This window comes from Gasterosteus aculeatus, chromosome 8, assembly GCF_964276395.1.
Source record: "Gasterosteus aculeatus chromosome 8, fGasAcu3.hap1.1, whole genome shotgun sequence".
NCBI classification, from domain to species: domain Eukaryota; kingdom Metazoa; phylum Chordata; class Actinopteri; order Perciformes; family Gasterosteidae; genus Gasterosteus; species Gasterosteus aculeatus.
Genome location: NC_135695.1, coordinates 8,811,711 through 8,838,851, shown reverse-complemented (window position 1 = coordinate 8,838,851; position 27,141 = coordinate 8,811,711). Strand labels below are relative to the sequence as shown.

Genomic DNA, 27,141 nt, shown 5'->3' with positions numbered 1-27,141 from the left:
CACCGTTCATAACACTACTCTCATTGAAGAGAGCAGCTGCCTTCTCCTTTAAACACTGAAGGGGAGGGGAGCTTTGTGCTGCTTAGAAGAACTGCTGCCACTTCTTGTAAATGGTGAGTCACGATGAATGTTGAACGGGTATCTGTTACACGAGGACTTTCAGGTCAAATACAGCAGGTCCTAAAATAAAAGACAAAAAAACATGGGACAAAAGTTTTTTTTGAATTCAAACAGAAAACAAACAACCATGAGAACTTGCAAAAGACAGTGAAGTGATGGAAACTCTGTGGCAGAAAGCACGTGATCCTCAAGGAACTTTTCTCCATGCTAGTTATTAATCTTTCTGGGACACACCAAGTCATTATTATTATTATTATTATTATTGCATCGTTGAATGATTGTCTTTTCTCTATATTTTCAACCTGAGGTCATGTTTGTGTTCTTGAAAGGGCTCAACATTTTAAAACTGTTTGACTGTAAATTGTATTTTGCACCCCGTATTAAAAAGCCTTATGTAACCAAAACGTCTAAAAATAGCCGTATCTTCACTTTCGATAGTGGGAGTGAGTCACTACATAAAGAGCCGTTCTGCCAGAGCTGCAGGAGACACCTTCTGAACTAGAACTTCATCTGCAGCATTTCCTCCACTCTTTGACCCAAACATGGACAGAAACTTCGGTAAGCGAGAAACTAATCCTTGCTTTAAAGTGCAGTTCTTAGATGGTTCCGTTGCAGAGCTCAGCGCTGATCCCTTTTTTTGCGAAATGTTCCTCTGTACCTCATATGAACTCAGCTGCTATCGACACGTCCAAAAATGCTGTGACGGACAATTTATGAGGAGTCAGGAAAAGATTCACAGAATGAATATTTATAAACGTGTTATGTCTAATTCCTACAGGAAAGTTACTTTCATGAGAGAAAGCAGTAAGAACGCACGGTGATTATGAAGATATTTTATGGCACTATTATAGCGGTACGTTTTATTGTGAAGGCCAGAATAACGGTGCCGGATATGTTAAGTCTTCTATATGCTGACATTTACGGTAAAATGGGAACTGGTGACATGGGGAGCGAGCACAGAAGGATTAGCGTGTATAAAAACATGCAACCTGAATAAAAGCTGTTTAATCAATAATCACAGACAATAACTGAAGTATGTATGTTCAGGACCTCTATGACTACTCTTGTACACAAAATGTAATGTTTTACTGTACAACCGTTGAGAATTCGACAAGATAAAAGTTGTGTTTTACATGTCGAAAAAGGGTAATACCTCAATATTCGAGATCCTATAAAAGCACAATACGATCACCTGAAAACATTTCACTATCAATAGTTTTACTAGAACGATGGCTAAAAGCCCACCGGTTTGGGCCCCAGTGTGGTAGGTCTGCTGTGGATAAACTACACCGAAGAAGCAATACAAAAAGTCCAACTACACCATGACCCCGTGAAATATGTTGCTTGGGTGCATGAAGGCCGTGTAGAAACGTATTTTGTAAGAATCGTGGCAAAGGAGAAGAACTGGAATGCTGGAATGACTTCATTCCTGCTCCTGTAACACTTCATCAGCACAGCTTCAGTAGAAAACAATTCACTTGTAAGTAACATCTAATAAACCATTCAATATGAATATGTCCTTTGTGCAATAATGTAGATTCAACAGGTCGGGACTATTTTCTTTTTTTTTCACCTTTAGTCATTTGCCAGTGTTTTTTATTTTTACTGATGGTTCTTGTTGTTGGGAACGAGACAGTGTGATACTGTATATTTACTGCATACTCCCGTGTTTACTTTGCGGATTTAGAGAAATCAGAACAGCTCTTATCTGGAGGTCACATAATAGACAATATCAGGTAATTTTAGGAACCATAATAATAAAAAATAAGGACCATTTGACCGCAGCCTTATACTGTATTAGTTCTACCCAGTTACCTTACTGGGTATGTTGTAAACACATTCCAGGGAGGTTCCACTTTGACGCAGTACAGCAGCTGACACAAGGGGTTGTTTAAAAGAACTGCTGGCTCCTCCTGTAAGTGGTGAACTGAACAGTTTATGGAAGCCACGTTAGATCATGGAGGGAAAGCTACATGACAACATTTATTTATCTCAAAGAAAATGTGTAAATTAAATCCTCAAAAAATTCTTGTATTTTAGAATGGATTCTTCTTTATCTGTACCAGTAGCAATGAGTACAACATGTGTACGACCTGATGTTGATTCTTATCACATTTTTCTACACAGGAAGCATCAGAACAAATGATGAGGAGCTGAGGATAGTGATGGTGGGGAAGACTGGGATTGGGAAGAGTGCCACTGGAAACACCATTCTGGGACGGCCTTGCTTTGAGTCAAAGTTCAGTGCAAAGTCCATGACTGTGGACTGTTCCAAGGGCAGAACCACAGTGGATGGACAACAAGTCGCTGTTATCGACACCCCGGGCCTGTTTGACACCAGGTTTGGTCTGGATAAAACAACTGAAGATGTCTGCCAGTGCATCACTTACGCTGCTCCTGGACCTCATGTGTTCCTGGTGGTCATCAGGCTGGGCAGATACACTGAGGAGGAAAAGCACACAGTGCAGAGAATTCAAGAGATGTTTGGCCAGGCTGCAGACAGATACAGCATGGTCCTCTTTACTCATGGTGATCTTCTTGAAGGCACTATTGAAGACTTCTTGATGGATTGCAAAGACCTGCAGGAACTTGTGGAGAGATGTAACGGCCAGTACCATGTCTTCAACAATAAGCTAACGGATCGCTCTCAGGTCACTGAGCTGCTCCAGAAGATCCGAAAAGTAGCCCAGAAGAACGGAGGAAGCCACTACACCAACGAGATGTTCCAAGAGGCTGAGAGGGTCGTTGAAGAGAAGAAACAAAGTATCCTGAAAGAAAAAGAAGAGCAAATACGCAAAGAGAAAGAGGAACTGGAGAGGAAACTAAGGAAGAAATATGAAGAAGAGATGAAGAAAATAAGTAAACAACTCCAGGCTGACAGAGAGAGGGAGAAGAAAGAGAGAGAGGAGGAGATGAAGAAAGAACGAGAGAAGATGAATGAGGAGAGAAAGAGGGAGAAGGAAGAGAGAGAAGCAGAGAGAAAGAGAGAAAGAGAGGAGAAAGAAAAGGAAATGGCAAAAATTAAAGACCAGCATGACAGAGAACTGAGAGAAGGAGTAGAAAAGATGCAGTCAAAGTTTGAAAGACTGGAGAGAGAAAGAGAATTGGCAAAAATTAAAGAACAGTATGACAGAGAGAGGGAGAATAAAGAAAGAGAGGAGCAAATTAAGAGGAACATGGATCAGATGAATGAGGAGAAAAAGCGTGAGAAGGAAGAGAGAAAGAGAGACAGAGAGGAGAGAGAAAGAGAATTGGCAAAAATTAAAGAACAGTATAACAGAGAACTGAAAGAAGGAGTAGAAAAGATGCACAATAAGTATGACAAAGAGGCCAGAGAGGAAGCTGAGGGGTTCAATCTACTGTATCCTTTGGTGAAAGCTGGTGAATGTGTAGTTGAAGGAGTCAGAAAATTTGGCAGGTTGCTTGGGGGGATTTTCTCATTTTGATTTATCACACAGTACAAAAGTAGCACATTCAGGAATATGTGGAACAACAAAACATATCATCCGACATAATCTACATTTCCCTTGACCCATCATATTATACTCTCACATTGAAATATTTTTTCATTATTCTTTTGATAAGGCCTAAGGAGTTATTTAGTGTGTGAAATGTTTGAGTATCATTTTGCATTTTGCACGGTCTGTCGTTAAAGCATTCTTTGAGAAAGTTATGTAAGACTGTATCACATGCTAAACCGAAGTGGTAATAAACATGTACTATTATGACCAAACATTTTCCAGAGAAATCATTAACGGTTCAACAAGAGGTTGAAAGGACTCAAGTCTTCATTGAAAATAAAAAAAGACACAGATGAGCCCCAATGAAAATCAGCAAAGGTCTAGAATCTCTTGTCTGGTTGTGCTCGTAACAACTGACAGCACATCTACTGTGAACTTGATGTAACTCTAAAAATGTGACAACATGTGGAGCATCATTCCAAGTGATTATTATCTCCTCAGCTCAGTCCTCTTTCTAAGATTTGACTTGTGAACTTTTCATTCCGCTTTCACAGCTCTGCAGTCACATCTAATGTAGAAACAACAGATATCACAAAAAACCCTTTTCTTCTTGTGCTGCAACTCCAACATTTACGATCTAATAAAATGCCTAGAATGTGTAAGTCCTGCCCTCCGTTCACTTTTCTACACAGTTTTTAAGGTGAGTCCCACTTGGGTTAAAGCCCAGTCGTGATACGTCATCATCACAGGACATCAACAAAGGTTGGTCACACTCAGCAGCTCTGAGTTGGGACACAACACTGTATTCTGTTTATTTCCCTTCTCAGGCCACAGGGGAGCTGCTGTGCCGTATTTCCTGCAGTGTGCTGCTATTTCTTGTAAATGTTGGTTTTTAGGTGAGCAGGTGAAGTGTGTCCTGCAGAGGGAGCGAATGAAGCAGATCAAGTGTGTTAATCGGTGGACTGTTTAGCTGTAATATGGAGGATTACACTTGACTGGTTTTCAGAAAAGTAACTGAATCATTTAATGAGATCGTTCTTTCAGAAATGTTTCTCCTATGCATTATTTGACCATTTTGTAATTATTCAAAAATGTGTATGTAACTTCTAAGACGTTTGTTGAAGGGACTGTGTTTATTTGCACACAATCGCAGCTCATTTCTATCATAATGTAACCCCTCCCCTGCAACTGTTGCTTAGAGACAGTGCAGGAAATACAGAATATAGGGGGGTATTCAAATTCAATCCAGGTTCGATGAGGAGACTGGTGAGTATTCAATTGGAAACAGGAAATGTCTAACCCAAATTACGCTTAACACAACAGATGTATTTATAGTTTAGAATCATTTCTGCAGCAAATGCACGATTCCACACATCAAAAGAATGTCCAAGCAGGTAATATAAAAAATTAAAGAAAACCTCTGAGATCTCAGGAATAAGTTCAATCGGAAAAAAAACATATAAAAGAGGGAGTATCGTCCAAAAAAAAAAGTCCTATCACCCTTCTGTGCACAACCAAAGTCAAGTCAAATGGACTCCGGGCGCACTGTGACGTCCGATGTGAGGGTTCTCTTGGTGGTGGATGGATGAAGATGATGAAGATGTGGTGGCAGACCAGACAGTACTTCTGGTTCCAGTGAAGGATATCCCCAAAAAAAAAAGCCATGTTCAAAGGTTTTATCATCTTCCTCGAAACTCCCGGCGTTAAATGGCTCGTGCTTCAATATTCAAATTAAAGTTGTTAATTTTTCAATGAATCATTGGTGGTTTTCTGCTCACTCTTAACTTACTTCATTAAAACGGTCGGCGGAGAAAACAAAGATCTTCTACAAAAGGGACAGATGATCCCTTAAATAAATCTCTGTGCATAGAATGACCAAGATTGACTATTAAGGAGAATATGAACTCTTTTCCTGGTTAAACAGGGAAAATGTTACAACTTATTTAAGTTACAGTGCATCCGGAAAGTATTCACAGCGCTTCACTTTTTCCACATTTTGTTACGTTACAGCCTTATTCCTAAATGGATTAAATTCATTATTTTCCTCAACATTCTACACACAACAACCCATAATGACAAAGTGAAAACTGTTTTTTGCAAATCTTTGCAAATCCATTTTGGAATAGAACAACTTATTTAAGTTACAGTGCATCCGGAAAGTATTCACAGCGCTTCACTTTTTCCACATTTTGTTATGTTACAGCCTTATTCCTAAATGGATTTGCAAACATTTGCAAAATATATTTCCCTGTATGGTCGATGCTGTGTCTGTCTCTGACAGAGAGTCATGCAACAACACACATAAAATACAAGGTTTCTTGTATAATGAAGATGTTTAAGCTGGTAAAGCAGCTCTCAGGTCAAAGGTTATCCTGAATTCTGACTGGAAAAGGACACCTGTCCACCTGGGGGTTGATATTGTTGATCTGCACATTTAAGCCAGTTTGAGACGACTATTATTTGTCAGAAAGCAGCCATATTTTGAAGGCCTGACCTTTTGTTCATATGTTTATGCAATAACTTATTGCTGGGAAAACTTTTTAAATTGCATGAGGGTGATGTACTAAACCTCACAAAGGCTTATGCATATGTAGAGCAGGCCTCCTTATTGTAATGTAATTTATTCTTCTACACAGAACAAAATAAGGAGCTGAGGATAGTAATGATGGGGAAGACTGGGACCGGGAAGAGTGCCACTGGAAACACCATTCTGGGACGGTCTTGCTTTGAGTCAAAGTTCAGTGGAAGGTCCATGACTGTGGACTGTTCCAAGGGCAGAACCACAGTGGATGGACAACATGTCGCTGTTATCGACACCCCGGGCCTGTTTGACACCAGGTTTGGTCTGGATAAAACAACTGAAGATGTCTGCCAGTGCGTCACTTTCGCTGCTCCTGGACCTCATGTGTTCCTGGTGGTCATCAGGCTGGGCAGATACACTGAAGAGGAAAAGCACACAGTGCAGAGAATTCAAGAGATGTTTGGCCAGGCTGCAGACAGATACAGCATGGTCCTCTTTACTCATGGTGATCTTCTTGAAGGCACTATTGAAGACTTCGTGGGGGAAAGCCCAGACCTGCAGGAACTTGTGGAGAGATGTAACGGCCAGTACCATGTCTTCAACAATAAGCTGAAGGATCGCTCTCAGGTCACTGAGCTGCTCCAGAAGATCCGAAATATAGCCCAGAAGAACGGAGGAAGCCACTACACCAACGAGATGTTCCAAGAGGCTGAGAGGGTCGCTGAAGAGAAGAAACAACGTATCCAGAAAGAGAAAGAAAAGAAAATACGCAAAGAGAAAGAGAAACTGGAGAGGAAACTAAGGAAGAAATATGAAGAAGAGATGAAGAAAATAAGTGAACAACTCCAGGCGGACAGAGAGAGGGAGAACAAAGAGAGAGAGGAGGAGATGAAGAGGGAAAGGGAGAAGATCGAGAGGGTGAGATTGATAAACAGAATGCAAAGAGAAGCAGAAAGGAAGCGAGAAGAAGAGGAGAGAGAAAAGGAAATGGCAAAAATGAAAGAACACCATGACAGAGAACTGAGAGAAAGAGTAGAAAAGATGAGGTTGACGTATGAAAGAGAGGAGAGAGAAAGATACTGGGCAACAATTAGAGAACAGCATGAGAGAGCGAGGGAGAAGAGAGAGAGAGAGCAGGAGATTAAGAGAGAAAGGGAGAGGATGGAGAGGGTGAGATGGATGGAGAGAATGGAAAGAGAAGCAGAAAGGAAGAGAGAGGAAGAGGAGAGAGAGAGGGAGATTGAAAATCTCAGGAAAGTTCTCCAGGAACAGCGTGAGAGGGAAATGGAAATGGAAGAAGAGAGGTTGAGACTGCAAACACTGCGCGCCACTGAGAGCGATGATATTTGTACAATTTTATGATGTGGTTTTCCTGTTTGTCTTTGAATCTGCCAACGTATTCAACACTTCTCTTCAAATGTTTGCACCGCTTTGCCATACTTATACATTAATGTGACTAGTTTCAAGGAGATTCCTTCCCACCCTGAGTACAATGTTGAATTGACATTAACTTCTGAAGCTCTAATGTACTTTCTTGTAAGTCCCTTTTTCTAAATTTTATCAAGACTATTTATATTGATCGACTGTCTGGTTAACGTGGTTGACTTATTTTGAAAGACTGAATTGTGTTTTTTTTGTCTGCAGCCCTGCACTAAGCAGCACGTCATTCTTGTTTATCGTTGCATTACTTATCACATAGGTCAATGAACAACATAATGTCATATGATCATAGAGAAATATCATTTTCTAAATTAATTGTAGCTCTTATAACATACAATTGCAAGAAAAGCACTTCATCACGCAAATCACGTGCCCTTTCTAGGCAGGTTAATATTAGTTAATAAAAAATGAATATAGCGACTTGACATTTGATTATACTTTTAATAAAAGGTATTCATTCTAAATTAATAAGTGTTACATGTTCATGTCATTTTTAGCATCAATTTGTCATGAAAACCTTATTTCAGAAAGTTATGTGAAACTGTACGTGTTCATATGCTAAACTGAAGTAGTAATAAAAATGTACCATTAAGACCAAACCGTCTCCAGAGTGATGTTCAACTATTCAACCACGAGTTCAAAGGACTGAAGGCTTCATGGAAAATGAACTAGAGAAACAATGGAAGAGACAGTGTCAAGACACTTTGAATATTCTTTGCCCGTGGTAAATACGTTTTTGAATAAACGTATATAATAAAGTCCAAAATGTCAGATATTAAAGAAATAATTCAAACTTATAATGAATTACAAATGAAAAGTAAATATAAGTCAACCATGAATCATGTTATTTAAACATAACTCACAATGCCATTTTTGTTTAAATTATTGTTAATGAAATACTTCTCTGTAGGTCAATATTGGTGACGCCATAAGTGGTATATGGAGCTAATTGTGACTGACTTATTGGATAAATATAAAGACACTTATTTTGTAATCAGTTCTTACCGTAATGCCCAGTACATACGCGCACATTGACAGCAGACGAAGACGGCATCTGACAGATCAGCGAGGCGCCGTGGAGACAGAGGCGTAAATAAACAAACAGCTGTATTTTAGTCCACCGCTGCCGTTTTACAGAGGCACAGCGCCCGGCCAGGAGAAAGTGACACGGCACACACTCTGGATATCTTCGATGTTTTATTGATTCAACAGAGGTTGTTGCAGCTGGAACATCTGCATTGAGTGACTCTTAAAAAGGTTGAGAGAATGCACAAAATGGCACAAGGCAGTAAACATCAGGCAGCATCTTATCCAACAGATCAAGGTCTCAACTTAAGATGAACACAAAATAGATATGAAAGCCTGTAATAACTGATGTGACATCACATGTGTTGAATAATGTCATAGCTTTAACTGGGAAATGAGCACGGCCATAATTTTAATAATAATATTTGGAGCATCATTAATTCTTCAACAAATGCAGATGAACATCGTAACACATTGTGAGCACAACAGTTGCTCACAGGCCTTTAATCTAAAAAGACTTTTCAAAGTCAAATGAAAAAATTCTAACAACAAAAAGTACAACAACTGAGAACATTCAATCAGCTTGATACACAGTCCAGAATTTATGGTGTCATGGTGCAACAACCACATTTCACGGTCTCATTTCACTAATATTTAGTCACCTTTTGGACTTTTGGTTTCCAGTTATTATTTTGGCCCGGCTCCTTTCTCCTTTTTAAACTGAGCGATTTGATTGAAAATATCCAGCAGGTTCGTTGGGAGGTCTTTTTTAGCCCTCCCTTCTGGCCCTGAGGTCAAACTACCCGGTGTGGTGTGATTTCCAGCCTCTGACCGGTTGCTGCCGTCCACTACTTTCCCCTTTCTATTGTCCCTCTCTGTCTTTCCCTCTATTAACTCTTGGAGCTCCTCCCGCCCTCTCCCCTCATGCCCTCTGCAATCCAAGGAGTTCCTCCTGGAGGAGTCACATCTCATCCCTCTCTCTGCGTGTTTTGATGCAGAACCCGAGTTGCCTAAATATTCAGATTTGAAACTGGATTTCCGTGAGAACTCAGACTCTGCGGACGAGCAGGACACCTTCCGCTTCCTGTCCTCGGCCGAGCTACTTCTCTTGGAGTCGCTGTCCCTCCGGTCTTTCCTGTTACGCTCCCTACCCCTCTCCCTGCTGTTATCACTACCGTCTTTGCTCTCCTCTCTTTCCAGGCTTTTGCTCAGACTGTTTTTCCTCCTCTTTCCCCTGCTTTCGCCTCGGTCCCTTCTCTTACTGTCCCTGCGTGAGGAGTCCGACTCTTCGTCCTCTGAGGCTGCAGACAAGGAGTACAGTTGAGAGATACGCCTATCGTCAGCGTCCTTCACCATTACCTCGTCCCCCCCGTCCCTCTCCCCGAAACCCGGGCCTCCCTTCTGGTCGAGAAAGGTGGCGGAGGTGTTAGGAGGAGCGGGATACCACTCCACCTCGTCCTCCGCTTTCACCGCCCTGTCTTTCTCGCTCTTACCCTCCTTACACCTCCTGCTCTCCCGTGAGGAGATCCTGCCACGGCGCTTCCTTCCCCGCTCGGACCTCCTCCTCTTCTTTTTCTTCTTTCTGGACCTCGTGCGAGAGGAGGAGGAGGAGGACGAAGACGGAGAGGAGTTCCTGGAGGAAGTGGTGGATGAGGAGGAGGATGTCGCCGACCTCTTCCGTTTTTTCTTCATCCTGTGAAGAAGACGTTGACTGAACATTTATTCTTGTGAAAACGACTCGCCTGGCTTCATCTGCAGTATATCTACCTGCCACACTTCAGGTCAACTCACCTCTTCTCCTCTTTTAAGATCTTGCGCAATTTCTCAGCACTGATCTGGCTGCTCGTAGCTTTCTCCTGCTCCTTAGCCAGCGCTTCTTCTCGCAGGCGAATTGATTTCTTTATGGTCAGCGGGCAAAACAACATATGACAATGGCAGGCAAAAGTCCACAGCGACCCAATCGAACACGCCCAGCCCAAAGACACGCGATGCACACCCCGAAATTCACCGACATGCAGCCATTCATTCATTTTTTTTCAGTTGGTGTTGGAGTAAAAAATATGGGGGGGTTAAGAGGCAATAACGATAGCCAGCAGAGAAGCAGATGGATGGACAGAGAAAACAAACAGCATGTGTTCCCCATTGAGACAGAGAAGGTTTCAACGTTACCGTATTTGGAATCGGGGACACGGCACGCGAGTGTCCAGTGGAGGAGCCGGTGTCATTGTGCCGTTTTTTTTTATTTTCACGCCCGCAAGGCAGGTGACAAGACCACGGCAGTTGGAGGGTCAAATGGCAGAGTCCCAGGGTCGCAGAGACACACACACATACACCAAAACACTTCATCAGTATTACAAACCAAACGGCGTCGGGGACACGTGAGCCTTCATACACAGAACTCTGTAGAAGGACGTTCAGCGTACTGGATATTTCAGTGACGCTCGTCGACATGCCCCTGTAGACCAGAGGACTGTCAAAGATTGTAACAGATATATGCAGCAGTCGACTTGAGACTTTCTTAAAGGGTTGAAGGTTTTTTGTATAATCGTTTGTTTTTTTTCAAGACATCCTTCCTTGACATGTAGACTTCACAAAGCTGCAATATGGCCATTATTGGTGGCAATGTCTATACTAGTTAAGCCTTAAGTACAGTGTGCAAACCTGCAAACTTTACCCCAACCTCTGTGTGTGTGTGTGTCCCTCTCACCTGTATGGTATCTGTGATCTTGTGCAAGGCCTCCTGCGCCTCAGGGCTTGAGCCGTCGAGAGAAAGCGCTCTCCTGTACAATCCCTCTGCTGTTACCAGCTTCTCTTGTTCCTCAAGCCTACAGACACACAAACACAAGAAACCTTTGAGACAACAAGCTGCTGGATGCTCATTCATTTGTTCTCATCGTCAATGTTGACTAAACACAGACGTGTTCAAATAGTTTTTAGGATTGTCCCCCTTTCAAAGTTTTTAAAAAGGAAAATACTGCCAGGAAGAAAAGTTAGATGAAAAAAAAAAAAAAAAGTCCTATCGAGTCAGCAGAGTGTGCTGTGGGACCGCTGCTGTCGCCTCTTCAACCCCACATGTGGGCGGAATAAAAAAGCATGACGACAATTACATGGTCAATACTTACGAAGATGAATGTGACCCAGTAACAGGTTCTTAAACTAGAACATCTTGAAACACAGGCCTGACAATGAACCTCACCTTGTATGAACTCCACATAACTAAAGCCACTCATTGTTGGAGCTTGTTGCACTGGGAGTCTCACCGAGCATGACGGTGCAGGTGAAGTCAAGACGCTCACTTCACCTAAAGCTACTTTGGATGGCGGTCTGCCTGGCTTCCGGACAAGCCAACAGTATATTGGTTGAAACGCTAACAATAAACTTCTACTAATTAAAACCATACATCAGGGGGTTGAGTTTGCACCCAGTATGCAAAAATAGAGCAATTTGTTGGGAGATGTTTAGAAGCAAATCCTTGTAAAGCGCCTTTACTGAACTATCGTCACTTTAATGGACATGTGACGTCGCTAAATAGCTAACGTTGCACAGAACTCCAGTGATGAACCGTAGACGGGAGCAGTAATGCTCACACCAAGTCAGCTGTGGCAGGTGGTGAGAAACAAAATGAACTGTGAGTTTCCCAAACGGTTAACAGACACACAGACCCCCTCACCACAAGAAGTGTTAACATGAGACGGACACTTAAGCGTGCAGCACAAAGGCAGCGAACAGCAGGAGCACAAACACAACCTTCAACTTGGGAGACGATATCTGGTAAAGTCTGCATGTTTCATTATTCAACAAGCAGGACCGATGAATACACATGAACACATTAAGACGGCTCGATTGCTCCGAACTACGACCGCGGCTAAGGTGTCCCTGCTTACTGTTTTCCTCTCTCCACCAGCGTCTGGCACAGGTACTTCTTGGCGTTGCGGTGATCTGGGCAGCTCTTCAGGGCCAGTTCGAAGTCTGTTATGGCCTTCACGATGCTGCCTTTGTTAGCATACCTGAGCACATCCAATGAAGGAAACATGGTAACAAATACATCTTACATATTACAACTGAGATACAATAATGCTCAGATTTATTTCCATTTTCTCTCATGACTTCTGCGTAAACTTGGTTCGTGGTATCACTTATTTAATATTTTGCACATCACTATTGTGCAAAACAGACAATTATGCTAATATACTCAACGACATTTAAGTATTAGATGCCATTTATCGGCCATTTAGTAGAAAATATTACACGGGTGGGTGAGGTATCTGAAGTATTTCTCTACATTTTCTCACAAACAAATTGATGCATACTGTTAAAACAACAAACTATTTAAAACTACACTTGCGCTCATGAAACTCAAGCCTGGTAAACAATGCATGAAGGTCTAATTATTTCAAAACTTCCCCGCAGTAAAAAAAGGTTTGAAAAGTTAAACCAAACCGGAGTAATAAAGTGTCAACAAAACCAACGTAGGTTTCAGGAGATCAAAAAACTAAATCCACTCACAGAGCTCCACGAGCCACCAGTGCTTCTACGTTATTAGCGTCAATATCCAAGGCTTTGTTGTATTCATTCATGGCTTCAACGTGGTGGCCATGTTTGAAGTAGCCCACACCTGCACGGACACTGAAACGATGACAGACGTGGAACAGGAAATGAAGAAGACAACATAAAAGAGGACGTTTGTGCAGCGATGAATAGGATGGATGGACCGCTGATATATTTCATCATTACCACTTCAAGGCCCATGATGCAGACTGTTTCTTCCTGATTGCAGAGGCAAAATCTTCCTCTTGAAAAAGTTTGCTGTGGAGAAAAGAAGCACAGGTGAGAACTCCGTTGACCCTCAAAGCCTTAATAAATCAGCGTGTTGATTACCTTTGCAGTCCTCTCATCATTGACGGAGGGTGGGTGTCACTGACTCCCACCTTTTCGAGCAGGTAGGCCACAACAGATGGGTTGTGGTAGCCATGGCAACTCTTCAGTAAACATTCATAGGTCTCACTGGAGTCAGTGGCTGCATCGACGCTACGGCTAAGAAAAGGCGAGAGGAGTTAGCGCGCGTGCTCAAAAAAAAAAACACACTAGCCTTTTCAGGCGGTAGTGCCCTAAACGTTTTATTTGGCATATCCTGACAGTATGCAGATTTTTGTGTTACTTGCTACTAGCAAAGTGTAACAAGGAACAACATTGAGGAGCGCAACAGAAATAAATGGCCTGCTTCCCCTTTGTTTCTCTCCATGACTGCAGCAGACTGCATGGGAATGTTTACTAAACTTTACCAGTTCTGCACCACGGCTGGACAGACCGATGGTTTGGGGAGTGAAGTGATGATGCTAATTAGATTAGCATACAGTCTGAAAATAGCATAACTTGATGAAAACGGGCATCTGTAAACAGATTATTCCACGCCACATTTGGATGTTCCCGGAGGGCTTATTTGTCTCCTCTGGTGGACAACAAAATGTTTTTGTTTAAACTGATAAACGTTGTGTATTTTTACAGGACCAGTATGACGTGAATCTACATCCTCCATCTCTTCATCCTGAAAATATTTTAACATAAATGTTTCAACTAGCGTTTAGTAAAAATAGTTTTAGTATTACACACACACAACTATTTTAGGCGTATACAAATCATTTGAATTTTATTTTTTAAAGACTTTAGTTTTGTTCAGTGTTGTATATTATGTAGTGTCTTATCAGGTCATGCTGTGTGTTTACCGGTAGTGTATCGGCAGCTCCTCCCGAGGAACAACGCCCAGTTTAATGTGCTCCAAGTTGGGAGAAAGAGAGGCCTGGAGGAGGGAGACTGTGATTTTCTCCTGGTAGCGGTCGATATCTTTCACTGCAGCTACAGAACAGGAAGGTTGAGAACTCAGAAGATTTGAAAAAGATTTCCCTGGCTTGACCAAATGTTAACACTTTCTCTGACTCCCACGTCTGTAATGCATTAGAAATATTTTTTGTTGTAATCTGCTCATAATGCTGCATAGTGATAGTATATTCACATATAGAATCACTAAATAGAATATTCATAATGATTTGTTACAATAAGAATTAGAAAAAAACACAAAGCATTTCATTTTGAACCATCAATTAAATGATCATAATAGTTACAATATGCATAATAGTTTTTGCAAGGATCACTGCATATACAGTAATGATCACTGTTATGATGCGTAATAAGTTACTAAGTCCAATGACGACTTAGTAACTTATTATGCATCATAACAGTAGTAGTAGTAAATAAATCCAGAGGTATACGTAGATAAAATATATTGCAAGGTGGTTATGAGTTACTCTCATATTTCTAATGTAATGATTCCCAAAAAACTAACAAAATAGACAACAATTGACTCAAAATAATAATAATAATAATAATATTTATAATAATAATAATAATCTGTCCCCAAACCTGTATGATTCAATAATCAACTTAGTGAGAACAAATTGGAGATAATGTCTGCACAAAGAGAAAACCACTAAAACACTGACCTCTGATGAAGTCCCCGATCTGGAAGTAGGACAGAGGATCATCATGGCTGCCAGTCGAGGGAATTTCTCTGATGTGGCAAAGAGCCTGTAGGTGGAAAGAAAATGTAGTTGCAGAATTTACTACAGCAACTCTATTTACACAACCGGGTCATGACATAAAATCTTGACAAACACATTGTTTACTCGCACTGGCTATCGTTCCAGTGGGCTGGGGTACTGGCCCAGCTGGACAATGGATGACGGACTGGATTTAGCTTGTTGACATACCGACAGCTCTAGGTCCTCTATGTCTCTCTTCAGTCCTCCTGCTGTGCACAGCAGAGTGAGAAAGAAGCCGTATTCTCTAATGTTGTTGATCCTCCCCACCAAAATGTCTCCTTTTTCCAAGTCCCTGTACATCATGGCTCGTCTTTCTTCAAAAGACACCTCCATGAATAACTCCAGAGGCGGCATGATGGCATACGGCTCTGGGAAAGTGGAAGACAACAGCATCAAACGCGTTGCATAGGAAGAGAGATTTCTCTTTCCCAAAAAAAAACAGAACCTTTTCAAAAACTCTTTACAGAGTGGATGGATCTAGAGGCGCCAGTTCAAATATTTATCTTTTATGAGGAAAATGGAGTTTATGTTAATCTATGACACAAGTCCCTACTGGGGGCTCTGTGGCAGCTGAGAGAACCATTTACACCCAATTTCATAATTCAGTATACACATCCTGACGTGTAATGGGTAAGCCCTATTTGTTTGTCAGATGACATGGCAATCATAGATGTGTTACACACCTCAGTGAAATTGATCAGCAATGTAATCAAACAATTACGAACAAGAAGCCCATTTTAATAAATGATGTCCACACAGGCCAGACTGAGCACTGAAGCTGCTGCTCAGTCTGGACATTTTCAAACAATAACGCAGTTTTTCTGGCACACAAACAGATAATCATGGGCAAAAAGCTCAGTGCTCACATGATGCTCTGTTTTTTCCAAGTGATTTTACAGGTTTTTGAGCGTTTTAGTGGAGAGAGATATTTGCAAAATTAAACATATTTGATGACTGTGTGTGGATCGAGCCTGAGGGACGTGGTCAAACCAACACGTACCTGCAGCGTCGTCCTCCTCCTCATGTTCCTCTTCTTGATGAGTGGTGGTCTTCCACGCCGGACAGAACAGAATGTCGGCCTTTCGGGCAATGAACTGCTCCACAAGCGGGCTGTCCTGCTCATCACTCTTGCTGCACAAAACACAAATGTTCAGCGAGGCTCTTTGGAGACCGACACTGGTCAAATCCAGTATTGTGGCGAGCACACGCCTGAATTCTTGCACACCCAGTGACGAGGTTATTGGAGGAAACTTTTCGGTAATGGACCTTCATCATGCATGTAATTCACAATATGAAGAACAAACATTATTTCTCAGCACCAACAAATGGGTGTCCAATCGCAAACACCTGACACAGTATTACTAATAAAGGAATCCTGAAACCGGGTGTAGAGCTGAAAAAATAAGTCAGTAGTTGATCAGACAAACAACAACATCAATCAACTACAATTTAAAAATGAATCAACAGGTTTGAGTGTTTTTCTAGCAAAGAAGGCCAATTAATTTATGCTGACCAGTTTGAAGGTTTTTCCTTTCTTCAATGTATATAATGGTAAAAGAAAATGCTGAACTGGGCTTTACTGTACTGTCGGACAAAACAAGTAATTTGAAGAAGTTGCCTTGGACTTTTTGAAATTTTGAATTAAATTGTGCACCTTTACCAAATGTTAAGATATATCATTGACTACAATAAAAATAATTGTTAATAGCCTTAGATCAGACATTTATAAAGACCCATTCATGAACTAAAAGATGATATGGTAAGGGCACCATAATTCGTCAAAGCTACCACAATTATAAACTGGAATCTTTATCTAAACCAATCATACAAAGAAAATAATCCACCTGATTAAATACCTTTCACACGAGACCTTGCACAGGTCAGACAGCACAGCTTGGAAGTCTGGGTTTTCCGTTTGTTCACATTTCAGCTTGTTGAAAAAGGATTCTCCGTGATAGGTCAGACACTGCCTCAAAAGGTCTCTGTCCATTCTGTTTGTACAGGACTGCAGTCACATTATTCCACAGGTCGAATAACAGAGCTAACGTTAGCTATTGAGTGCAGCGGTTCAAACGTCTTCATCGAAATTGAGCGAACGTGTCATTTGTCTGAGGGTGCAGACATGATTTCTTCCCCCATCAGTAGGTACGTCTATTCTACAGATCGGTGCATTAACTCGGAGTGTAAAAAAGGTCTATTAAAAGCACAATAACTTTTAAGTCAAGTTAGCTGGAAAACAACGTTGCTCTTGGTTGTTTAGCTAGCCAGCAAAACAAACGCCACTTGGTAAACGCCAAAACACTAGCAGGTTGAAATCATCCTCGGAACAAACAACATAACAACAGTCTTACACGTTCGAAGTAGCTTCCTCAACCGCAAAAACACGATTATCGCATAAATTCCACTAAACCTCGACTACTCTTTTCTCCTGCGTCGACATCGCACATGGACAAGTGCGCATGCGTAAACTGTGTTACACTGAAACCGTCGGAAGAAACAAATCTCAGCTAGGAACTAAAGTGGATGAATCAAAACATTAAAACAGATATTATTTTTTAATGTGTTTCATTTGGGTTAAGCTATTTGTGAAATGTAATACATATTGTATTTCAAAGTAATTCCTATTATAGCAATTATGTTAAAAGTTAAACATCCTATCACAATTTAGTCCTCCACAGCCTTTATGAACTAATGGAGGAAGAAGTACTGAGATATCAGTCACTTACATAAAACTAGAAATACGTACGTTATAAAAATACCCTGTTACAAATAAAAGACCTACATTCACATATTTACCCAAATACAAGTATTGGCACACAAAAGTACACAACTACAACAAGACTGTTCAACTACAACCTCCACAACTGCGGACTCTAGAGCTAAAGCCCCAACAACTACAACAATCATGGTTGCAGCTACCAGAAGTGTACCCCAACAACTACAGGAACCACAACTACATCTCGGACAACTGCTGCCCCGACAACTGAAACCTTGACGATTACTCTTTCAACCGCCACAACTGTGGCCCCCACAACTTGAGTTGTATGGGTTAAAAATGCAATGTATGTCACTTTGGATATAAGCTAAATGACTGTAACGTAATGTAATGTAACTCCAAACCTGTAAAACTGCAGCCCCAAAACCGTCAAGCCACACAAATACAGCTAACGAACCTGCAGCCAAGACAGCTATTGGTCAAATTATCACATTTGGACCAAACACAACTGCAGCACATCTCTAGCTCCAACAACCACAATTAATTTTAATTTTTAACTTGTGTTAATGGAGATCATTTGTCCTCCAATAAGTTTAAAGTTACTTCATTGGCGGAGTAACGGTTCTGGGTAAGAGCATAGACTCTGGTGCAGATCAAAATCCAAAAGTCAGGAAAGCAGATAGAGCACGGGATTATATATTTCTGGGGTTGGCGGGGGGAGAAATCATGGAGCAGTGAATGCGTACACAAGGGGTTCCTCAGTAGAATATTTCCTGGTTATCAGGTTACGTGCCAATGTAATGGCACTCCCTAGCTGAGGGAGAAGTAAACCACATTATGCGACAAGCACTTATTTACAAATTACCTGTCTGCATCTGTAAGTCATCATATAAAGAAAAATACATAGTTTCATACTTTTGCTTGAATATTTACATGCATCTTCTGGTCAACGTAACTATTTGAGTGATACCATTATACATTTCCCCTGGATTTCTCTGACAAAAATTGCTCATCTGATATTCTCCTTGCTTGTGTGTGGGTGGTGACACGCTCAAGTTGATGATCTTGTCATTCACAATATCTGCAGTCCCAATAACCATAATTAACTAATTAACCCCTCAGTTATTTCTTGCATCTCAGTTATACCACAAACTGAGATGCAAGAAATAAGTTTGTGTTATTTATAAATACCACAAACCTATTGTGACGATTACCTCGCTTCTGACAGACGAGAGGATCGTTGTTTGTTATTTTTTTAATATTGATTTGTATTGCGCTCACGGTATGCAGAGCTGTTGTTTTCAACTGCTGCCCTGATGACAACTGCTGCTCTTTTTTTCTCTGATGAAAAAAAGTTGAATCGAAGACCTAAAAATACAAATTATTAGCAACAAATGAATTAATACAGCAGTTGAATTACTCCATAATTATTATTATTTATTGTAGTATGGTAAGGCCATTATATGACATAATGTAGTCTGTAGGGTGAACTGTTTGTAAATGTGTGTGAACTTGACCTACCTGGTTTTTCAGGTAATATGCAAGTAGCCTCGTCCCGTCACTGCTTTCAGAGGGAGGAGTCATCCACAAACAAATGCAACTAAAGATTTCTCTACATCTTGAGTAGTAAGGACTCAATCATCATGGAAAGACACATCCTTTCTTGTATATTTCTATATGGATTTGTACATGCATCCTTTGCACAAGGTAATGGTTTAAATTATGTTTTCATGGGTATGATTGTTTTACTTTCTGATTTGCCTCATTACATCAGAGTGGACTTGAGACTAAAGTGAAGGATTTCCTTCCTTCTGTGTCTTCCATTTAAAATTCTATGAACTATTGTCAACATGTTATGCTGCCATTGTTTTCACCATGCTATGTTTATGTTTATTTAATCCTTTTCTTTTACTTGTGTTATATTTAGGGGTCCGTTTCAAGTAGGATGTTTAACAAACTCTGAGTCAAACCCTAAACCCTGACTTGATTTACCCTGAGATGGTAAACTCTGAGTTTTGGGTTTCGATAATGTGTTAAATTCAGGTGTATCCAGTGGAACTCCTCTTTAATGGCTTCACTGGTTTGTATCCAGGGAACAAAAAGCTTTAAAAGATGTTTCAGAGCAACGCACACGGTTCTCATGGCTTTGCATACAGCAGCTTTACTAATATTCTAATGTTGTAAAGGAAACTGACGTTTGCAGAAAAACGTAACACTACACAAAGAATGTGCTCGGATGTGAGAGCATGTCCACGATGGGTAACGTTACTTATATGAGGACGGGTGAGGTCATGAACATATTTGATGGACTGTGAAGAAAAATGATACTGTTCAAACAAGTAGTCATCTGGAAAAGACAATGTATCTAACTGGGGTCTTAATATTCTCTTAACGTGTTTAACACCCTGTGAAGTAAAACCAATTCCTCATCAACAGGATCGTCCAGAAAAGGACATGTTCGAGAAAAAACACTTTGGTCTTTAACGTAACAGATCTTATTTTGTGCATATGTGGAAACTGCGCTAAAATACGCCTGATACAAAGGACTGTAGGAATGAGGAAATGAAAGCGTGCTCTGTGATTGGCTGGGCTGCTGTCAGAGGGAGGGGACTGTGAAAAAAACTCCAGGTTTATTGAAGAAAACCTGCTCCCGACTAGTTTTGGTTCACAGGCTCAGTTAACATGGTGACTGACCCTGAGCTTTAGTTACCTCCCTTTGCCAGAGTTTCCCTCATCTCAGGGTTCACAAACTCCACTAAACCCGCTTCTTGAAACGGACCGCTGGGAGTTGTGTATTGCTATTATTATTATTATTATTTGTGTCATTATCAACATAATTATTATTTATAATCAGCATTATTATTTCACGTCCCACCGTCTCATTTTAAATCAGCAAAATGCAAAACAAATTGATTGGGACTTATTTGTATTGGTTCAATAGCATTGCTAAATTGAAATGTATTGCGAAACGTGTGATTAATGTCAATCCCGAAAAATATTCATGCAAAATAAAAGTTGCATGAAACAAAGAAAGTAAATCACGTTCACAGAATCTTTTCCCTTTATCAATGTTAAATTTCTGACACCCTCTTAAAAAAACGTATTGAAATTGAAAACAAAACTAATTAAATCGGAACTAGTCTTTGTACAGGAAAGGGTAGTAGTTCAACGTAAAAACTTTTTTGTGTTCTTGTTGGTATTATAGAGCTTTATCTGCAATTGTCAAATAAAAAAAAACTTTTGTTCATGCATTCCCTACTACTTAGACATGACATGATATATTTCATTATTAACTGATATTGTCTTATGAAACACACCTGCAGTCACAACGACTGCGCCCGGCAGTATTGCTGCTTCAACAACTATTTTCCCAACACAAGTGGGCCTAACATTTGTGCCTTCAACAACAACTACGGCTCCAACAACTGCTGCCGCAACTGCGGCTCAAACAACCGTAGCCCCAACAACATCTGCTCCAACCGATGCTCCAACTGATGCTCCCACTACTAATGTCGCAAGAATTGCTGTCCTTACCGCTGTCCCAACAACATCCACTGTTGCCCCAACCACAACTACTGCTACCCCAGGCACAACCACTGCTGCAGCAACAACCACAACTGCTGCCCAAACAACAACAACCGCTGCTCCAACCACAACTACATCTGCTTCCCCAACAACCGCAGCCCCGACAACTGCAGCACCCACGACTACAGCTCCTACTACTACGGCTCCAACAACTATGACTCCGACAACAACAGCCCCACCAAATGTCGCCCCAACAACAGCTGCACCAACAACTGCGTCTCCAACAACTATGACTCCGACAACAACAGCCCCACCAAATGTCGCCCCAACAACAGCTGCACCAACAGCTGCGTCTCCAACAACTATGACTCCGACAACATCAGCCCCACCAAATGTCGCCCCAACAACAGCTGCACCAACAGCTGCGTCTCCAACAACTATGACTCCGACAACATCAGCCCCACCAAATGTCGCCCCAACAACAGCTGCACCAACAACTGCGTCTGCAACAACTATTACTCCGACAACAACAGCCCCACCAAATGTCGCCCCAACAACAGCTGCACCAACAACTGCGTCTCCAACAACTATGACTCCGACAACAACAGCCCCACCAAATGTCGCCCCAACAACAGCTGCACCAACAGCTGCGTCTCCAACTATGACTCCGACAACAACAGCCCCACCAAATATCGCCCCAACAACAGCTGCACCAACAGCTGCGTCTCCAACTATGACTCCGACAACAACAGCCCCACCAAATGTCGCCCCAACAACAGCTGCACCAACAGCTGCGTCTCCAACAACTATGACTCCGACAACATCAGCCCCACCAAATGTCGCCCCAACAACAGCTGCACCAACAACTGCGTCTGCAACAACTATTACTCCGACAACATCAGCCCCACCAAATGTCGCCCCAACAACAGCTGCACCAACAACTGCGTCTCCAACAACTATGACTCCGACAACAACAGCCCCACCAAATGTCGCCCCAACAACAGCTGCACCAACAGCTGCGTCTCCAACAACTATGACTCCGACAACATCAGCCCCACCAAATGTCGCCCCAACAACAGCTGCACCAACAACTGCGTCTGCAACAACTATTACTCCGACAACAACAGCCCCACCAAATGTCGCCCCAACAACAGCTGCACCAACAACTGCGTCTCCAACAACTATGACTCCGACAACAACAGCCCCACCAAATATCGCCCCAACAACAGCTGCACCAACAGCTGCGTCTCCAACTATGACTCCGACAACAACAGCCCCACCAAATATCGCCCCAACAACAGCTGCACCAACAGCTGCGTCTCCAACTATGACTCCGACAACATCAGCCCCACCAAATGTCGCCCCAACAACAGCTGCACTAACAACTGCGTCTCCAACAACTATGACTCCGACAACAACAGCCCCACCAAATATCGCCCCAACAACAGCTCCACCAACAACTGCAGCCCCAACAACAGCTGCACCAACAACTGCAGCTCCTACTACTAGGGCTTCAGTAACTATGACTCCGACAACAACAGCTCCAACAATTGTCGACCCAACAACTGCGTCTCCAACAACTATGACTCCGACAACAACAGCCCCAACAACTGTCACCGCAACAAACACAACTGCTGCTACAATCGTGGCCCGAACAACTGCGGCACCCACTACTCCGGCTCCAAACCAAGGCTTGTGACACTGGGATTTTTCCCTTTTCATCTTTACTTTCTTATCCATACTGCCAATAATACAGGGATGTTCTTATTTTTGAGGTCACATTGACAAAGAAATACAATTGAATCCCCATTGACCCCGAGCATAGGGTTGACCCTTTGAATGGGTACTGGGTTTAATTCAAACTAAAGATAGTTTAAATGAATATAAGGAGTCAATTTAGACCAAGGCAGAACTGTGTTAAGTTCAGATTTTACTTTTCCTAAATCTTCATAGAAAAATCATTCAATTTGTAAAGGGTTACAGGGTTGACAGAGTCGTATTAGTTTTTGGATCTAAGTAGAAAAAATTAATCTCTGTTCTTTTATACCTACAGGCTTTGTATTAATGGCCCTACAGATGAGAATAACCTCCTTTGGAGAGTTTAGCAATACAATCATCATTGAACGTGTTAAAGAGGTAGGTAAAACGAGAAGTGGTAAATTAACTGGTTTGAAAATGCTCCTCGCCTTTTATCATCAATCTAATCTTCTCTGTGTTTTCTCTCAATTTAGTTTTTTGAAAAGCAGATCCCGAATGGAACATTTCACACAATCAACGTGGCAAACATTCAAGGGATTCAAATTGATCAAACACAGCCAGTTTAGTGAACTTTCCGGTGTTAGGCAAAAGTGTTGAAGTGCAAAGTTGAAATCAAACAGCAAAAAGTTGAATCAACTGTTACAGTCAATTGTACCAAAGAGCTGGAGTCATTATACAGTGTCAAAGGACTTTTTTTAAACTCTACATAGAGTATATTTGTTTTGTATTCAACACTGATCAGATTTATTTGCGACACTTAGTAGAATTCAATTATTAATTTAGGTTTTAAATGTCACTGTACACAACTGTCATACTTCTTGGTGTTGGGCTTAACTCTTTAGATTTTACACTTATTCCGAGTTACATTGTTAAGACTTCGCTGAGCGTTGATTTAACACTGATAACATTGGGACAATATTAACACCAGCTTAGAGTTAAAATTGAATCTCACAGAGTCAATTTAACTCTCAGAAATGTGCTGTGATATATAAAGAGAGCAGTTCAAGGTTATGCTGGGAGAATTGTTTCAACACGATGTGTAGTGGCAGTTGACCTTATTCTTCATATCTGCAAAGACTGCTTTAGCAATTTAGCATGACGCATCAAATGTTGTTGCACTTCACTGTGTGGCGGTGATCTACAGCCCACACCTAGAAATTACCAGAACTATCTTGATTTCCGTCTGATTTTTTAATCAAAAATGTTTTCACTCTACAATCCGTGAACAATATTCCAAAGAATTGGCGATGTTTTTTGAATGTGCATAGAAGAATGGAAAGCTCAAACTAAGGAATATGATCTTCCAAAGAGGTTATAAATAGGTATCAATAATTCCCATGCTCTTTAACTGGAAGAGAAGCTGCCAAAAAACACCACACCCATCATCATGAATGAGGAAAGATCTCACATAAACACTGGCAACAATAAACTCGGTGAGTGTCAAGCTTATAGAATCTTCCAAGCAGAAAGTGAAAGTACTGCCTATGCATTTATTTCCTTACCTTCATTTGGTCATTATTTATTTCTATTTTTTTGTATTGTATTTACTACAAAAAAACCCATCACAGTTAAGTATATTAAATTAACTATTAAAATTATAAAAAACATGAATGACAATCTTGAGTGGAAGAATTCATCTTTGGTATTTTTTTTCATTTGCATTAATGACTGACTACAATATTTTTACACCATTCTCCATCTCTGATCTACAACAGCCAAAACTCCTAAACCATCCTTTTTCTTTGAAAAGACAATTGTTCCTATGAAACAAACAAATGAAAGTATGTGAACTCAATAATCCATCAACTTGTCACCAATCCTTTGCAGCTCCTCTCTCATCTCCCTCTGTAGAGCCAAAGGCTCCATGCAAGGCTCTGCTTAGCAGCGCCAACAGGTCAACAGCCCCCACAGGTCCCCTGGACAGGAAGAACTCTAGAGCGCAAGTGGAGGCGCGAGGAAGCCGCACGCCCGACATCCCGCATCCTGGAAAGTGAATTCAAGGAGATGTTAATAGGACATTAAAGTTCATCTCACATCTTCTTCTGAAAAAAGTTTATTACACCCATACAGAGCCTGGTAAAGAGGTCACCTGATTTATATTAGAGCTGTAGTTTGAAGTGATAAGGAAATACAGACTAGAGGAGCTCAGGCCCCTATGATGGATAGCCTATGATACACATCTTATTCCAGGTATTCTCAATCAGAGGTTTAAACAATGGATTCCATATGGAATTACAGAAATATGCAGTTATGAAAGATGGAAGTGAGTTTCCAAGAGCTGAAAGATAAATACACGTTAAATAACCAGGACCACTTCAGATATCTACAATTAAGGAATTTTTTAATAGAAAAATAAGGCACAAAATTAACCAGGGTAAAAATATAATAAATAGAACCTTAATAGGAGTTTACAAATCAGAGAAATACAGAATCATATAAACATCATATCAACACCTGATGGAAAATTTAGGAAAAACAGCATGAAAAATGTAATCATATTCTTTATTACCCCCCCAAATTACAAACAAGTGTGTATATTGTTCAACCATGTGGGAGGAATTAGGGCAGTAAATGTAAATCATTCCCATGTATTTTGGCCATTTCCGAAAATTGTAGAGATCTGGGGCAATGACCATACAACCATTGTCAAAAGCTCGGGCTATGACATACCTAAGTCATGTAGGCCTATGTTTCTTTACCGTGCTAATATGACAAATAAAAAACATTGGCCGTTTTATAAAATCCTGTGACATGTTAATAGTGATTAGAACACAATCATGGTTTAAAAAACGTTTTAAAACTATATGTAGGAGTCTCGTTGCAAAAATTCAGAGGCGCATGGCGTGCAAGGCGCACAAAGTGTCTGCAATAACGTGCCGACTGCTCTCTTTCTTCCGATAAACTGGAATCCTACTTGTGATCCACCGAGCTGAACTGTTTAGTCACAAAGATCGTGATTGGCTGATCATTTATTGTGTCCTGCTTCATTAACCCGATGATTTAGCCAACTTAAGGAAACAGTTTAAGGAAGTTGTGAAAAAAACAAAAACCCAAATATTTTCATGGGCTAGTGGTTTTGTTGACATTGGAGTAACATTTGGATAAAGTCCAAAGACTTGCTGATTGAGGAAGCAAACAGGTTTCCACATAAAATCACACGTTATAAATGGTTATAAGAGTTTGAAGTCACAACAGAATATGGTTTTGCTGTTTATTTTTAACATTGAATCAAAAAAGGAAGGAAATCTGGTGGTTGAGACTGCAGCTTGCAAGTACAATACAATCAAACGCAAGTCCCGGTTTCTGATAATCAAAAACGTTTTTCATAGTGCTCATTTAGGGAGTCACTGACTTCAGTGCAAGGTCAAAGGGAAAAGCAGAAAGTGCCAACCAGTCAGACACAGGTCGGATAAGGATGATATTTAGAGACTCACCAGGCATCATACAACACTCAACACGCTTTGATAGTTAGGTTTACTGTGGCAAGCCCATGGGTGTGTGTTTCCACGTCACTGTTCAAGAACACACAGCGGCCACTGGATTCAGATGAACACAGTTTATTTAAAATACATTGATCGTGTGGGAGGATAAACTCAACGCCACTATGCCCAAGCCGTTCTCGTCGTCTTCTGTTATCAGGTCATCCACAAGCAGGTCCTCTTCCAAAGCAGTTTGGTACATGAGGGTCAGCCAGTCCAGTTAATCTCATACTCTTCTCTACTATTTCTCACTTAATCTTGTCTGTTCTCTCTCATCTCCTTTCTTCCCGTTGGGTTGTTTGCCCCTTGTTTCCCCTTCTTATGCTCCCCTTAATTACTAAACTGCTCTGACCGTCTCCTCGTTAAGCAGGAAGTCAATACAAGGCTCGGGAGGGTGGAACCATCTGGCCGCAAGATACCTCCCCTCCAACACCAACCCCCTCACCTCTACCTGTAATCTACCACATTACATTAATGTGACGAGACCACTTTGTATGTG

The 27,141-nt window shown here is 41.1% G+C and overlaps 3 protein-coding genes across 7 annotated transcripts; 2 read left to right on the top strand and 1 right to left on the bottom strand.

Annotated features, from left to right (window-relative positions):
- Positions 1 to 558: 558 nt before the first annotated feature.
- On the top strand, positions 559 to 3,853 carry LOC120823602 (uncharacterized). Of its 4 annotated transcripts, none has more exons than XM_040183733.2 (2): positions 559 to 678; positions 2,248 to 3,853. In XM_040183733.2, the coding sequence occupies exons 1-2, from the start codon at positions 663 to 665 to the stop codon at positions 3,564 to 3,566; spliced, it is 1,335 nt and encodes a 444-aa protein (XP_040039667.2). In that variant the 5' UTR covers positions 559 to 662; the 3' UTR covers positions 3,567 to 3,853. The 4 variants fall into 4 exon arrangements, with proteins under 4 accessions (XP_040039667.2, XP_077964194.1, XP_077964197.1 ...); XM_078108068.1 differs by having other exon boundaries at positions 597 to 1,600; XM_078108071.1 differs by lacking the exon at positions 559 to 678 and adding an exon at positions 1,688 to 1,856.
- On the top strand, positions 559 to 8,141 carry LOC120823601 (GTPase IMAP family member 4). Its single transcript, XM_040183731.2, has 2 exons — positions 559 to 678; positions 6,218 to 8,141. Exons 1-2 carry the CDS (start codon positions 663 to 665, stop codon positions 7,462 to 7,464), a joined length of 1,263 nt encoding a protein of 420 aa, XP_040039665.2. The 5' UTR covers positions 559 to 662; the 3' UTR covers positions 7,465 to 8,141.
- A 585-nt stretch (positions 8,142 to 8,726) lies between these two features.
- Positions 8,727 to 17,662, bottom strand: ttc14 (tetratricopeptide repeat domain 14). Of its 2 annotated transcripts, none has more exons than XM_040183727.2 (12): positions 17,021 to 17,662; positions 16,165 to 16,295; positions 15,333 to 15,532; positions 15,066 to 15,150; positions 14,292 to 14,421; positions 13,447 to 13,602; positions 13,303 to 13,374; positions 13,075 to 13,194; positions 12,453 to 12,575; positions 11,276 to 11,393; positions 10,360 to 10,466; positions 8,727 to 10,279 (listed from the first exon to the last, which is right to left on the bottom strand). In XM_040183727.2, the coding sequence occupies exons 1-12, from the start codon at positions 17,152 to 17,154 to the stop codon at positions 9,256 to 9,258; spliced, it is 2,400 nt and encodes a 799-aa protein (XP_040039661.2). In that variant the 5' UTR covers positions 17,155 to 17,662; the 3' UTR covers positions 8,727 to 9,255. The 2 variants fall into 2 exon arrangements, with proteins under 2 accessions (XP_040039661.2, XP_040039662.2); XM_040183728.2 differs by having other exon boundaries at positions 8,727 to 10,261.
- Positions 17,663 to 27,141: the final 9,479 nt, after the last annotated feature.